The 15,974-nt window shown below is 39.6% G+C and overlaps 1 protein-coding gene across 1 annotated transcript; it reads left to right on the forward strand.

The window, feature by feature from the left end:
- Positions 1-385: 385 nt before the first annotated feature.
- On the forward strand, positions 386-15,064 carry LOC133898773 (conserved oligomeric Golgi complex subunit 3-like). Its single transcript, XM_062339486.1, has 25 exons — positions 386-538; positions 678-761; positions 1,210-1,311; positions 1,422-1,466; positions 1,550-1,624; positions 1,725-1,820; positions 2,627-2,704; positions 4,382-4,467; positions 4,558-4,624; positions 4,714-4,776; positions 4,862-4,963; positions 5,106-5,210; positions 5,298-5,390; positions 5,768-5,856; positions 6,706-6,925; positions 7,916-7,999; positions 8,257-8,373; positions 8,485-8,517; positions 8,653-8,739; positions 8,827-8,889; positions 9,188-9,304; positions 9,995-10,087; positions 10,500-10,625; positions 10,715-10,815; positions 14,715-15,064. The coding sequence occupies exons 1-25, from the start codon at positions 449-451 to the stop codon at positions 14,842-14,844; spliced, it is 2,346 nt and encodes a 781-aa protein (XP_062195470.1). The 5' UTR covers positions 386-448; the 3' UTR covers positions 14,845-15,064.
- The last annotated feature ends 910 nt before the right edge of the window (positions 15,065-15,974 follow it).

Here is a 15,974-nt window from a genome sequence, read left to right on the forward strand (position 1 = left end):
CTATTTTAAATTTTGACAAAATACACAAATTTTTGTAACTTTTAGCAAAAAATATGCCATTACCACCTACTCAGAGGGCGGCAAGGCTGCTAACCGCCCTCCCAGACCCTCTGAGGGGGTGGTTAGGCTACTCGCCCTCCCAGGAGGTGGTAAGCAGGCCTAACCGCCCTCTTAGGGGGCTGCAGGCTCTTAGTTTTGCAAATTTTTCCACGAGAAATCTATTTATTTAATTTTTTAATAAAAAAAATATAAAAATATAAAAAACTCTACCAAGGTCCACTGATAAGCCCATTAGAGTTTACGGGCAATGCGGCCCGTTAACGGTTGGTCCAAACAAAGCCCATTTCCCCTGAGCTGGTGAGCCCGCACTACACTACACAGCTAGTCCAAGCCCGATCACTCGCTCCGCTTCCCCCCGCTTGACGCGAGCCGCGCGGAGCACGCGCCCATGGCGACAACGACGCCGGCGACGGCTGCCGCGCTGCCCAAGTCGGGGGCGGTCTCCAAGGGCTACAACTTCGCCTCCACCTGGGAGCAGGTCGGTCGCCCGCCCTCCTCCGTGCCCTCCCGTCGTCCTCGTCCCGAGCGTAGATCTGGGCGTGGGGCGGGGGAGGCTGAGATCTCGAATGGCGCGATCGGCGGTTCGGTGGATCTGACGTTTGTTTTTGCCCTTGCAGAACGCGCCGCTCACGGAGCAGCAGAAGGCCGCGATCGCCGCGCTCTCCCATGCCGTGGCCGAGCGGCCGTTCCTGGCCAATCTGGTGATAATTGTTTCCGGAATTATATGCGTTGTTTGCTTGAATGGGCAAATGTTAGGATTTCGTAGCGCCATAACTTGACTTAGTAGTTCGTGCTGAAAATTCTGTGCCTGGGCTGCACTAGAGCCCCGTGAAGTTGTTTGAGTTGGCAGTGCAGGGTTTAGGTGATTTCGTCTAGGAACAGAGGGTAAAAATATTCCTTGCCTTGAGTAAAATCTGGGTTTTTTTTGGGGGGTTGAAAATTTGTCGTGTCAAGTAGGTTCTCAAAGTGCAGCTTTAACCTTGGAGGGTAATTTCGTTGAATGGCTGCTTGTGATATTCTGTAGTACACGGCGATCCATTTCCATTTTTGACCTGTTTTATTTTCCCCTTTGTTTCGGTTTGGGTTAGTCGTGGATGCATGACATTGGCATTGAGTTAGACTAAATGTATTTTCTGGGTGTTGTATCAGGAAAAGAGTTTGGGGAAGGATGGAGGTGCGGTCGTGCCAGAGAAAGAGTCCGCTTTGGAGGAGGCTAGTGCAATGGACGCAGTCTTGGTGAATACCCATCAGGTTGGTTTTCATTCTCCTGTTCCTTGACTTTTGCTTAATGGCTGCTGTAGTACTACTTGTAACCTTTCATTGATGAGGGAATTTTGAAATTACACTTGTCTTTCCTGCAGTTCTACAAGTGGTTTGCAGAACTGGAGTCGGCTATGAAATCTGAGGTTTGTTTAATGTCACTATTTCTTTTGGTGATGGAAAGATTGTGATGACATTGCAAGTTTGTTCACCTCTGGTTCATTGACAGATGGAGGAAAAGTATCGCCTCTACGAGAATACATTACAGGAGCGTGTCAACACATGTGATGGTATCCTTAAGCAAGTAGGCCTGCGAAACTTTTTACTGGTTTATGTTGAAAAAGGTGTAACAAACATACATCTTTGCCCCTTTTAGTTTAACCTTTTAAAGTATATTTGTGCAGGTTGATGACACGTTGAACTTATTTGAAGAACTACAGTCCTTGCACTTGAGCGTTGCCACAAAGACAAAAACTTTGCATGATGCCTGCGATCAACTTGTATGTCCCTTTTGCCCTAGCTAGTTACTTGTGTTGGAATCGTTCTTGTAGTTGTGTTAATGCAATTCAACTCTTTGATAGTGAAATATCCACCAGAAAAAAAAAGTTGAACCTCCATGACTTGTGCATATATGCCATGCCATCTGGAAGAGTTTCATGAATATCACTGAGACTTCACAAGATAACATAGATCGTATGGTGCATTTTACATGCCTTATATATGCGAGACTTATTAGGCTACGAGAAAGGAAAAAACTCTTTGTTCTGCTTGTTAGCTTGTATTTCAGTTAATGATCCACTTTTTGATACATGTTGGAGCTTCATTGCTGATGCAATTAGTATTACATAGAAGGAAATTTCTCATACACACATTTTTTTTTTGTGTATCCGTGTTGAGTATTATGTGTAAAATCCACAAAATAAATTAAGCCATGCCATAGTACACAAGATAACCTCCATATTGTTTCTACCACATGGGGTGTATGGGGTATCAATCCACATCCTAATTTTGACAGGTTCTTCTAGGTTGGCATAGTGTTCTGGCAATAATCTAGAAAATAAACTGAAAAAGGCTGACATTTCTTCTGTATTTAGTAAGTGGATTCTGATCTACGAAACCAAACACTTCATTTGATATACTGGATGCTGGCATCACTTTACTTTTTAACAAACAACAATATTAATGTTTCATTGATATTGAATGGAATATTTAGTGGCATAAGCTTGTTTTCACATCTTTCTACTTTCTCTCCTAATTTTTTTTTTACTATTTGGTCGATTGAGCATTCTTTCTAATGATGGTGCAGTTGGTTGAAAAACAAAGGCTGATTGAGTTTGCAGAAGCACTTCGAAGTAGGCTCAACTACTTTGATGAATTGGAAAATGTAAGGTTTGGTGACCCTAGTTGGCATCTTACAAAGGATTTTTTGTTCTATTTATCAAAACATGAGATCTAGTCAATACTTGTTCAATGGCTTCTACAGCTCACACCAGAGTAACCTGTGTCGAATTTACCACGCTATGTAACAGATTAAATATGAAATTTATCTGATTGCATTAGGTGAAAGTTTACCAAATTAATAAAGTAATTAAAGTTTCTACAACTTTGTTAATTATTGCAGCCTGTGGATTTGTGAAAAACACAAACTAGTATTAGGCTGTCTTGAGTAATGTATTTAATTCCAATGGAGGCTCTGAACTGTGCGCCTTACACCCTGTGTTGCAATCTTGTAGTTAATTTTATATAGTTATCTGTGTTGGTGGGTATGTCCCCTAGGTCCGGATGTTTGGTGTTGTTAAGAATATTCCATATCTGCAAGATCTAGAGCATGTTTGGTTGATGAATGAACACTTTTCCACTGTATAGTGCGGTGTGCTATAAAAAAGTGTGATGCGCTTTGGCACCCCAATTTTGGCCTTTTCTTTTGACTAAAAGTGAACTGTAGCTTGGTAGTTGTTAAGTGCAGCTGCTTGCAAACCAGAGAAAGACAGACAGCTGAACTGTAGTGTGCCAGTATGTGAAGTTTCAAACATATATCCTGTCAATGTAGTGTAGCATAGTGGATGATACGTTCGTGTTGCCATTTCTGCTACTGAAATAGTTCAGCGCCAGTATCAAGTTAGCAGCTGAGTTGTATACTTCTTCAATTGAAAAAAGGAGGTTTGAGTTATTTGATTTCAACATGATCTTCTGGATCAAAATTTGACCACTAAATAATGTCCGGATTCCTAATAAAATTATAAATATGTTGTCAGCATGATTGTACTATTTTTTTACATTGCCACACGAATATACTAGAGAATCAGTTATTGTTCAAAATTTTCCAAACTTTGACCGTGTAAATGCGTGTTGGCTTCATATTTGTGAAACTGAGAGAGGGAGTAGTATGTTTTGATGAAGCATGTGAACATCAGTGCATACTTGTTCTTCCAACTTACCTGTCTTAATGTAGGTGGATACTAAAATAAAATAATTTCAATTTTCTGTATTATGGATGGACTAGGGTAAGGGTCCGAAGACCATGGGATAAGGCACTCGCCCTCAACCAGCACTGACAGGGCTTCTCCCCGACGAGCCAGAAGAGGCTCTGAGGCTTAGACTAACTTTAGATTCATTGCTTGATTCCAATGGAGTACATGGGGTCCCTTATATATAGGGAGGACTGACTTAACGCGTGCGATCTCCAACTCTAATTTCCTAACAAACCTCATCACTTTCCTAACTAGATAATCTATTACTTTATTTGACTTATTCCTAATTTATGGCTTGTTCCTAACTTAACCTGCTGCATGGGCCTGGCCCATGGCCATAACACAACCCATAACATCTGTGAGCAAATAGTAAGTACTTCGCAGTGGGTGTGTCATGGTATAATAATCAAATATTAAGAATAATTACTGGCTTACAGCGTGTAGGATAGTAACAAAGAAGTCATTGAGCTGCAGCGTTCCCAATATATCCACTCTTTAGCTGATGATACATGAATCCTTTTGAATTGCTTTGTCATATATGTGTGCATAATCTAGTTCATGTAAGCTCAGTACCTAGTTTTGTTTTACAGGTCTCAAGCAGCTTTTATTCTCAAAACATGAACATCGGAAATGAACAGTTTCTCCCTCTGTTGAAGCGCCTTGATGATTGTATCTCGTAAGTTGTAGCTGCATAGTAACGCTTTGTGTTTGATCTTAGTACTAAGGTTTCCATAGCTGATGCAACTTCCCCTGTTTCTAATTGTAGATACGTTGAAAACAATCTACAATATGCTGAATCTGCTGTTTACTTGGTCAAGTTTCGTCAACTTCAAGTAAATGACTACTAGTAATCCAATAGCTACACTCATAGCATAAAGAACTAGAGCACATAACCTGATAATTATCCTCTCTTTATATGCAGTCTCGTGCACTAGGTATGATTCGGTCACATGTGCTGTCAATACTTAAAGGTGCTTCATCCCAGGTGATTCCCAGGTGCATTTCCTTGGTAGTAAGAGTGAAGTAACAGACAGCTATAGATGATACCTGTACTTGGTTGAACCTTGCAGGTTCAAGCTGCAATCCGAGGCAGCAATTCTGGCAAAAACATTGTCACAGAGGGTGTGGAGGCATCTCTTATATATGTTCGCTTCAAGGCGGCAGCTAGTGAGGTATAACTTTGCATTATATGATATGCAGATTGCGTGAGAGAATCTTAATCCAATTGTGGACATGGATGATATTATATTATGTAGTTTCTAATAGCATCTGACATGACAGTTATGATATATTTTTTCTATTTTTGTGAACCAGCTAAAACCGATATTAGGTGAAATTGAAAGTAGATCTTCTAGGAAGGAGTACGCGCAGATTCTTTCTGAGTGTCACAATTTGTTCTGTGAGCAGAGGTTGTACTTGGTAAGTTAAAAGGACATTTCCTTTGCACTCTGTTTTCACCTCAACTCGGTTGTCTCTTAAGTTTTAACACTTTGATATGACTGCTAGGTACGAGGCATGGTGCAGCAACGAATCTCGGAGTTCGCTAGAAAAGAGGCCTTACCTTCTTTAACAAGGTCTGGCTGTGCCTATCTGATGGAGGTAACTACATACTTGCTAACATCCTGTTTAGATTTCATTTCTGTACTGAAATGTTGTTTTTGAAAGTTGCAACTTGCAATCATGGTAGTATTAGAAAACATGATAGCATACTAAAAGGCAAAAGAGATTCAGTGGCTACATGTACTGGCATGTTTAAACTATCTCTAAACTAGAGATGTTGATTCATCCCACTTTGTGAATATTTACTGGCTTAATATTAAATGCTTGCAATGCATGCTTAGTGAGTATTATGCACTTATATTGTCAGCTGCTGTGTACCACGCATGTGTATTTTCTTTCTTTTTTCTAATGTTGAACCATTCCTTCTGTTTGATTGCTAGAAAAACATATTTACTAGTTTTTGTGTTGCTTGCCAGGCATGCCAGTTTGAGCATCAAATTTTTGCTCACTTCTTCCCATCATCTGCTGCAGATGTTTCAAGTATGGCTCCTTTGATGGACCCACTGTAAGTTATTTTATTCTCCCTCATGATGTGTTGCAATATTTGTATATGCAGCCATGCTGGCAAACTTATTTTTTCACTGAGGTGATTAGTTTGTGAAATTCACCAAACTTGATTTGAGAAACATAGGAGTTACTTCGGACAGATCAATAACCTAGTAACAGATCCTAAAACTTAGATTGCAAGTTGTATACAGTTTCATACCAGAACTCCATTAATAGGGACTCATTTCCGAACAATTTGATCATGTGGGACAGGATGTTCACCCATTTTATACTAGGAAATTAGCATTGCCAGTGCCCTGTGGGAAACTAGCAGTGCTTGCATCCCAAAATGCCGATTTGACAAGTATGATTAACGTTGTTGTTGAGTCATTGATCAATTGACGATTACTCATCCAATCTCCCGTGTACGGTCGACTGGAGCCTCCTACTTGCCAGGGTTGGTTGACTAGATGTGGACTTGCCAGGGCTGGGCGAGTAACTTGCTGCCTGGCAGCTACAGCCCACCATCAAAGAGGAGGGATAGAATAGACGAGAATTACTACTACCCTGGATCAAGCTGGCAGATGACCAGTTCCAGACACAAGGGAGTGACTTGAGTGAAGGGGGTGTAACCCAATTACTCAATCTCTGCATCGCTGCCGCCTATCACTGCCAAGCCATCTATTTCTCTTCCCACAACACTTCTCCATTACGAGCCAGTCCCTTCTGAGACTCCGCATCGTGTGGTGTGTAGGTCTGTGATTAGTTGGACTAGAGTTAGACTCATGGGTCTCTTGTCTGATTTGAATGCTCATTACAAAACGATTATTTTTTAGTAAGGCCATTAATAAAATATATTTTTATTCAGGTGCACATACTTGTATGATACTCTGAGGCCTAGACTGATATACGAAGGACATATTGATTCTCTCTGTGAACTTGTTGACATTCTGAAAGTTGAAGTACTAGGAGAACAACTGAGTAGACGTGGTGAATCAGTAGCCGGTCTCCGTCCAATATTGCAAAGGATACTCGCCGATGTTCATGAGCGGTTAGCATTTTGTGCTCGGACTCATATCCGTGAAGAGGTAGTATTCTAGATGTCCTTTTCTTGATGGATGACTATGTTCTTTCTGTCAGCATTCTTTTTTGGCTGCTGCGCACATATTTGCAATATATTTTCTTCCATATATTGTACGAGCATTGTTCCTTAATATTCAGATCAATTGCCGTGTAGAATTATGTTCAGTTTGTACTTTAACCTGCAATATTCTGACGTGACATCCTGTGAGAACCTGAAACTTGGTAATCAAGATGGTCACTTTAGTCACTAAAAAACACAATACTCATTTGAACCACTTTGTTCTCATTCTAGTTCTCTGTGTAAACAAGAGTAGTTGAGTGGACATAGTGCCACATGTGACCATAGGTTTATGCACTGGACATCATACGTATTTGTTAGCACTATCCAAAGAAAAGAAATAGAGTGATATTTGGAGGCTCTTGTTTGGATTATAAGTATAGTTCCCTTGAGTTCCAGTTAAATTTGGACAAGCCTAAGCCATATCTGTAATGACACCCTTAAGATGCCCTCCAGCATATGTTCTTACATGGCTTGTAGTTAAGCTTGAGCCCCTTTAAACATGACATGAAGGGTCCGGATACTGTGTTGAAGGCTAAGTCTGGCTGAAAGGATTAAATTGGTGACCTTCCAAGAATTGATTGGAATAAACGTGGACAAACCTGAGCTCATAAGATAGCATTCACTTTTCCTTTTTGTTATTTGGGGGGTAAGTCTAAACTTTTTCCTTCCTCTACATAGCTTCTACTTCCCACACTAACATGTAGGATGTGTAGTGGATTGTGGAACAAGTGTATGTAAAGTGCATAAGATACACACACATGCAGCAGTCTCTAATGTCTTCTTCCGAAGTAACAATATGCTGTGTTTACAATCTTGCCCTTTCCTTTGTTGTCCCTATAAAATATTACTTTATATGTGCTTAGGGCTTTGAGCAACTACAGTATTTTTAATTTACTGTAATTTTGTTTAATCTTTATTGTCATACTTTTTTCAGATTGCAAATTTCCGCCCTTCTGATGAAGATCTGGATTATCCTGGAAAGCTTGAGCGATCTGTGGATGCGACTTCAAAAGCTACTGTTAGCTTGCTTCTCACTTCAATTGAAACTTACTCTTTCCATGTTTATATCAGTTCCATCATATTTAAGACATGTAGTTTTAGGCTAATAGACAGGCTTCCTCTCTTACTTCTCCTATGTACCACTATTGCCTCTTTCACTTTCATACCTAGCAGTTACATTTTTTTTAAGACAGCACATGGTTCTTATTACTGAATAAGTTCTGGTCTATTCACCATGGTGGAAGGATAACTAGATCCATTTGTTTCAACCCGTAGGTTGGTGACAACTCAGACATATATGTGACATGGTACAGACCATTGGAGAAAACAGTTTCGTGCCTATCAAAGCTATATCGCTGCTTGGAGCCTTCTGTCTTTACTGGATTAGCCCAGGTATTGGACCTCTCATAGCTAAGACCATTTGTCTTGCTAAATCTTCCATTTACTGGTTGGTTCCCTTTTTATTCTATTTGACAAGAGATATATTACTCTGACTGCCACCAGGAAGCTGTAGAAGTTTGCTCAACATCTCTTCAGGTTTCTGTACAATTCTTCACTCCTTTTCTTATTTTCCATGGGATCTTGAGAACACACTAATTACAGTTTATATACTATGATGTATTGTCTTACTGTTTGTTATTCTGAGAAACACTCTATTCATGTTGTGAACAGAGTGCAAGCAAGGTCATCTCAAAGAAAGCAACCCCAATAGATGGCCAGCTTTTTCTAATTAAGCACCTCCTCATTTTAAGGGAACAGGTGGCCCTATCTATTACCCTGTACAGAAAAATTCATCTTACTCATTAATTCATCTCGTAGCTCATACGGTATTTTACATGTGTTCAGATTGCTCCATTCAATATTGAGTTCTCTGTCACACATAAGGAGCTGGATTTCTCCCATTTGCTGGTATATGCAGCTTAGTTCCTTCCATATGGAGTATTAATTGTTTATCCTATACATGTTGTTTCATGCATGGGACTTTTTTTACTTGACCCTCGTGGTTGCAAGAGTATATTAACATTGTAGATATATGTACCTTTCAAAACTTTATATTCTTTATTTTGATTCTCTGAAATGAAATTCTTAGGTCTACTCCACTGTTCATTATTGTTTTAGTTTGAATTGGTATTTACCATACGATCATTGTATTTCATCCGGCATAGATCGTTTCTGATTGCTAATTGCAGCAAATTAATTTTTACAGGATCACCTAAGAAGGATTCTCAGGGGGCAGGTCTCATTGTTTGATTGGTCAAGGTCAACATCACTAGCTAGGACCTTTTCTCCCCGCGTTTTGGAGAACCAAATTGATGCCAGAAAAGTAACTAACTTGATGTGACTCCTTTTGCTGTTTGACCTCAAATTTGAAGATACATTAGCATCTCCTAGAAATTTGGTATTCCATATTATGTAAATCTAAAAAGTGCAGATATATGCATGCACTCCACACCTTCACAGTACTGTGCATATGTTAGGGTCCTATGATCATAAGAGGGATAAACATCTGCCAGGACGATAGCCAGGTAATGTCGGCTGTTATGAGGGATTAGACTATAGATTAAGGAGACTCAAAATATTGAGGAAGACTAGATTAATTCTTCTTGCTTGCTTTTCTCCTGGATGCACCCTCTATAAATAGGGCGGGTACATGGCTAGCCTGGAGAGTCCATGCCGTATTCCAAATATTACTTTCCTAAACCAACTCCTATTCTATTGCTAAACTGACTTTATCTCCTTCCTCAAATAATTCTATCTCCTACCTAATCTGAAAACCTCCTTTATTTCTTAATTCCTAAGCCTTCCATCTAAATCGGCTGTAGCTGTACTGCTACAGGGCAGTAACCGCCTATGTCCTGCACGTATGATACTCAAAACGGAACGAAATTGTGCCACTTGCTAAATAGATAAAGTAGGGGATATTTATCTGATAGGCTTGATTGTTTTCTAGCTGCTCGCATATTTTCAGCTTCCTTTGATTTTGGCTTATTTAGCTATTGATCTTTTATTTCAGGAATTGGAGAAAAGCCTCAAAGCTACATGTGAGGAGTTTATAATGTCCATCACTAAATTAGTAGTGGACCCAATGCTTTCTTTTGTTACTAAGGTAACAAAATCTAGCCATCTGCACACTTTATTACATTTAAGACTTTGGGGCTTTCCTTTTATATTTCTGACTTTCTGCAGTACCTGTAGTTTGTCTCGAACTGTTGCTAGGTGTTTACTATCCCATCATCCCATGAAGCCCCCGAAAAACCTTTAGTTGTATGGCACTAAGAGCGATGGGGCTTTGCACTTTGTTCCTCTGTAATCACTGTAGTTTGTCGAGCTCCTTTTAGGTGTGTGAGTAGCCCTTGTACTACTGGAAAGTCCCTAGTGTCAGGTACCATTTTATACCATTGGTAAGAGTATAGTGCAAGCTATATTGTTAGAAATTGTAATGTCTACTAATATGTAACTCCCTTTTATCACTTCTGTCTACTATAGTCTAATGTGGTCATGACATGACTGTGTGGCAGGTAACTGCCGTTAAAGTTGCACTGTCCTCCGGTAGCCAGAATCAGAAGTTGGATTCGGTTTTAGCAAAACCTCTGAAGACTCAAGCATTTGCTTCTCCTGATAAAGTTGCAGAGCTTGTTCAAAAGGTGCACTTCAATTTTTCAGTATATGATGCAATGAGCTGTGTTTTCTTGTTTTTCCCAATGTCATACGGAAGATCCTTTTCCCCAAACAGGTTGCCGCCACTATTCAACAAGATTTACCCAATGTTATGATCAGGATGAGGTTGTATTTGCAAAATCCATCTACACGAATGATCTTATTCAAACCTATAAAGTAAGGATCTCCGTCTCACGTCCATAGACCATTTACCTTTGTTTTTCTTTTCCTTCTAGCTTTTCAAGGAATATTCGGGAATTATGAACTTAGTGCAAGGTAAGGTTTAATTCAGCCAAGATCAGCATATTTTTCCCTATGCCCATTATTCAGCACAAACAGGTCCGACGTATATAGATCCAAACAATCGGACCGTGTGTTTTATACATACTAGTCCTGGGCTACCAATGCCTAATGTCGATCTGGATTATCTGTATGTGACCTGTTGAAGCATGTGAACTCCAAATCTGAGTTATGCCCACCTACAACCAACACAATGAATTAATTCTAACCTTTATAATCGAGCATATTTTCCACTTCAGTAAGAAACCACCATTTTGGAAATTAATCATTGCATTTTCCAATTATCATATAGAATATTTTGATCTGTAATTCCTTGTTGCTTAGTTAGATACATATAAGGCTGATAAACCTAATGAATGCGTATGGTGAATGGCTCGATGCAGCTGTTTAGAATGTGCTATGGTGCATGCTTGGTGAATGGTATTTATATTTTTTTCTACCTTTGGTGTTATGCTTGTATAACTTTTAATAAATTGGGTATAAGAAGGTGAAACCACCACATGAATAAAGGCTATGGGTGACGGGTGATATCCGTCACATCGAACGCGTCACTGATGACTAGTCATAATTGACAGGTAAGGACCCGTCACGGAGGTCATATGTGATGGGTCGTAACTGTAATCCGTCACTGATGTGCGTCTTTCATGTGCTGAGGAAAAATACATAAGTGTAACCAATCACTTATGTCTTAACATAAGTGATAGGTGAAGAGGTTACCCGTCACTTGTCTCTTAATATAAGTGATGTGTAATCTATTAACCTATCATTATATAAAATCATAAGTGACGGGTAACAAGATTATTCGTCACTTATTACTTAACATAAGTGATATGTAATAAGGTTATCCATCATTTACGTGTAGATTATCCTGCAAGATTGTCCTGTTTTCTGGCTGCATTATGGAACATAGCTAGGATTTGACAGTCGTCTTCTCGCTGCAAACAACAACAATGCATTCAAATTCATATCGACAAACACACTTATATAAGAACCCACTTTATCACAGAATCACAAAAGTTATAAGTTCTAATCAATTCATCACAAAATCACAAATGTTATAAAGTTTCAATCAATTCATATTATATAAGACCTCATAACCTAGGGTTTCTATAGTGCAACTCGCCGTGTGGGTTGATGACTTTAGACATCACAAAGTCGACGATCCGTTGTCGAATCTTCGGGAGTGCAGTGTTGTTAAAAAAAAAAGCTAAAAAATCCTGCATAATTTGACGTGTAACTAATGCCATGTTATTATGGAATTAAACTAATTACTGAAATTAGTTACGAATAAACTTGTATTGAACTTATATGGGGGGATTTTATTTTCTTTGCTCGGATCGTGAGGAACATGTTTCACGCAACATAGAATTCGCAGGCGTTGTCCGATGGTTGTTGGTAGCGCTATTGAATAAAAAATTTACTGTTAGATCAAAAGGAAAAAACAGCAACAAAGAGCATTTGGTGATATGTTTGGTAGCATTTATCGTGAACCTGGTTTTGTGTGTCAGTCTACGGTCTTCTTTCGCGTTGTAGTCAGGATCAGCTCGTAGGTATTTGTCAAATGCTTGCATAAAGAGGGATAGATTAGGGAATATTTGAATGTTAGAAAAATTAAATATGTAAATTAAGCCAGACAGAACTTACGTGTCGAGAAGTTCTTTTACAACGCTATAATCACGCTCTCTAGGTTTGCCTTTTGGTCCTACTGTTTTTGATGAGTCAAGGGACTACACCAAATTCCACTTGAGGCAAATGAACAGTAAGACCTATGGCCATCGGTACTGTGGGCATCTAACAGGTAGTTTATTTTGGAATATTGTTGCATTGCTCTGGTCACATAGTCCACAATATAGTTGCTATGAAGTTGGATGACCGAGATTGTAATGGCCGCAGGATCAAGAAATCCGAAGGGCTCTTTGTTCTTTTTTGTTTCTTTGATCAAGTGTTTACAGATAAGAATATAGTTAGATTCAAGACTTATGATATTAATTAATGAATGTCCAGTTTTAAGGGACTTGCAATGTGAAGATCCGTAATAACGATACGTCCATAACATCAAGGTTGAAGAGGTTATATAAGCTATTGAAACCCGTAAGGAAGTAGCCGTTTTTAGTTAAGAAGTGATGCCATTTGTATTGTACGACTATGGATTGAGCCTTGGTATTTCTAGAAGTATGCATATAGTAATTATGCAGGTTGACACATACTTGTCCCGCCCTTGTTAGGTCATCTACCGTCATCAAGGGCTTCTTATATTGGAATTTTGTGTGGTCACTAGTCTACGCTTCGCCGGTACAATGACTTTTGACCTTTTTAGTAGGTGCTTCTTAAGAGTCTTTCTTCTCGGCTCTTTTTTCTTTTTTCTTTTTTCTTTGGGCTCTTTGGGGGAGATGGAATTGAAGCTAGAAGCGAGGTCGCCGGATGTGGAGAAGGCAGTGAAACTGCCTTCTCTGGAAGTGAGGGGCATGGTGGCGGTGCACTTGAAGTTCATCTAGATTGGGATGCATTAGAGATCACGATGTCGCCTTTCTTTCACTGGATCCTTTGACGAAGAGCTTCACCCAGTGTTGTGAATTCATCATTGGGGGGAGCTCCAACACATGATCAGTGGCACTGCTATGTACCATGTCCACCGTAACTATGGCATAGCCAGCACGTATCGGGACCGTATGTTAGATGTGGACATCTGGAAGCACCTGACCTCATGCAACCTCAATGTAATACCTGTCAAGCCTGATTATGGAGCTATAGGGTGTAGGCACTTTTAGCAGGTCAATCGTATCTGGCTCAGTCACGGCGAATACTGGTTGATCGATCTCTTTAGAGGCGCAGTTACTCTTACATGCAGTTCCGAGGCTAACTTCCTTTGGGATGAAAATCTCTATTCCCTATGCTCTAGATCTATAGCATCTCGCGGTAGATCGGGCAAACCTAGTATCAAATTTATCAAATTTAACATAAATACAACTTACTTGTACTAAGATTTTGGATAAAGATGTAAAATGGTTGATTATAACTCAAATCATAAAAAATCTACCAAATAGGGGTTAGAGGAGGAGGAAAGGAGAAGATGTAAACCTTTAAAGACTTAGCAATAATTCAAACTTCAAATCAACATGATATTAGAGTCTCTAGTGGAACCGAAGAAAATCGTCAAATCTACTGTGCGTGCAGTACTGTTAAGTCATGTAACTATTATGCGTGCAGTACTATTGGTTAGCTCTTATAATAGAGCTAAGTCATCAGTGACGGATCATAAGATTACTAGTCACATATGATACGTGATAAGTGATGGGACGCGATATAACCCGTCACTTATGACTGACCTAGGAAGATCCGTTACCTATACCAGGTTATTAGTGATAGGTTGTAAGATGATTTGTCACTTGTAACTGGTGTAAGGAGACCCGTCACTTGTATATCATAAGTAATGGATGTAGTTATGACCTGTTACTAATGTGATAAGTGACGGATTACATCAGATTATTAGTGACGTGTTAAGATCCGATTCCGACCCAAGGCTATGAAAGTGACATGTCGTAGAATGATCCGTCACTAAATTATATCTCTTTTGTCGGTTTTTACGTAGTAAATAGCACTTCTGAAAAAAGAAACATTAGACCACTACCTAATGAATCTAACCAACTGGAAAACTAACCTTTATTATGTAAGCTGTGTTATATCAAAATGCCCAGAGAACCCTAACTGTAAACTGAATAAAGAGTTAAGCACTTTGTGCCTTGTGTTTCTTCTAATGCATTTCTCTTTCGTCCCAGGACAAATATTGTTGAGGCTCATATACAGCTGCAGTCCCTTCTGAAGTCAGAATACTCCACTGACGAAATGCAATCCATCGGTATGTTGTCTATACCTGATCTGCAGTCTCAGCTCGATAGCCTTTTGTAGCTCGTATACAGTTGCAAGCCTTCCTATAGTCCTTTTTGAGATAATAATGTGGTTCTTCCAAGTAACCAAAGTAAAGCTGTCACCCTTCTGATCCTCTACTGGATTGATGTTGTAATTTGTTCCTGTTTTACATTGAAATGGAATTATGGAACTACACCACCATGATATGTAACTCTTTAGTGGACAGCTTTTACGAAGTGCTGCTTTTCATATTCTTAAAGTTCGAATGAATATCCCTTAGTGATTGTTTTTGTATATCCTATTGTACACGCACGGTTTGTTAAACTCGTGAGATTTTCTACGTCTGTCGCAAAACTTGGACTGGTGATGGCTGCACGCCACCAAGGCATCCGTCTCAAGTTAGACGCTCGTGTAGTCGGGTTGTGTTCTCTTACACATTTTCATGAGAAAATTTCCGTTCGTCAAGTATGTTATTAGGACTGGATTACGGTTTTCTCGTGCTGAAGTCCGTGCTGATGTTGTCGTTTGGGTAGAAACGGCGCATCTCTTGGCACATCGTACATCTTTTGTATAACTAATACTCATTTCGTTCAGCAATAGTAGGTATAATTTTTTCTCGGCTTTCGAAGTTAGATTTTAACTAAGTTTTTTTTATAAAATATATTATTTATCTACGAAATCTATAGAGTAAAATTATTATAAATTACGACGCCCGAGAATGCTCCAGTCCTGTGAACTGCAGCTGGCCGGCATCTAAACTCTGGTCCTAGTAGCATCGTTCTCCCAGCGACTGCCGGCCATAGCCGCCGGCATATGCGTGCAGCGGACCGTGCCACGAGCAGACCCGAGCGCTGCTCGGCGATTGGCACCTGGCGTAACCGATAGCGACCTTGCAAGCAGAAGCAGAAGCTGGCGCTCGCTCGCTCGGCGTGGGAAGCACAGAGCAGGGGAGCATCAGAATTGGTCTTATTTGGTTCAGTTTTTGCTGTCTTTTACTATTTAGAAGCAAAAATTTGAACTAAACAATCTGTTTTAAAAAGAATTCTGAGAAGAAAAAATATTATTATTACTTAAAGTCAGAATTGGATTTGAATGAGCTTTTATAGCTTCGGAGAGATATTATATATATTATACATTTTATTGAAAAAACTAATTCAAAAATAACTTTT

The sequence above is a fragment of the Phragmites australis genome, chromosome 18 (genome assembly GCF_958298935.1).
Source record: "Phragmites australis chromosome 18, lpPhrAust1.1, whole genome shotgun sequence".
Lineage (NCBI taxonomy): Eukaryota > Viridiplantae > Streptophyta > Magnoliopsida > Poales > Poaceae > Phragmites > Phragmites australis.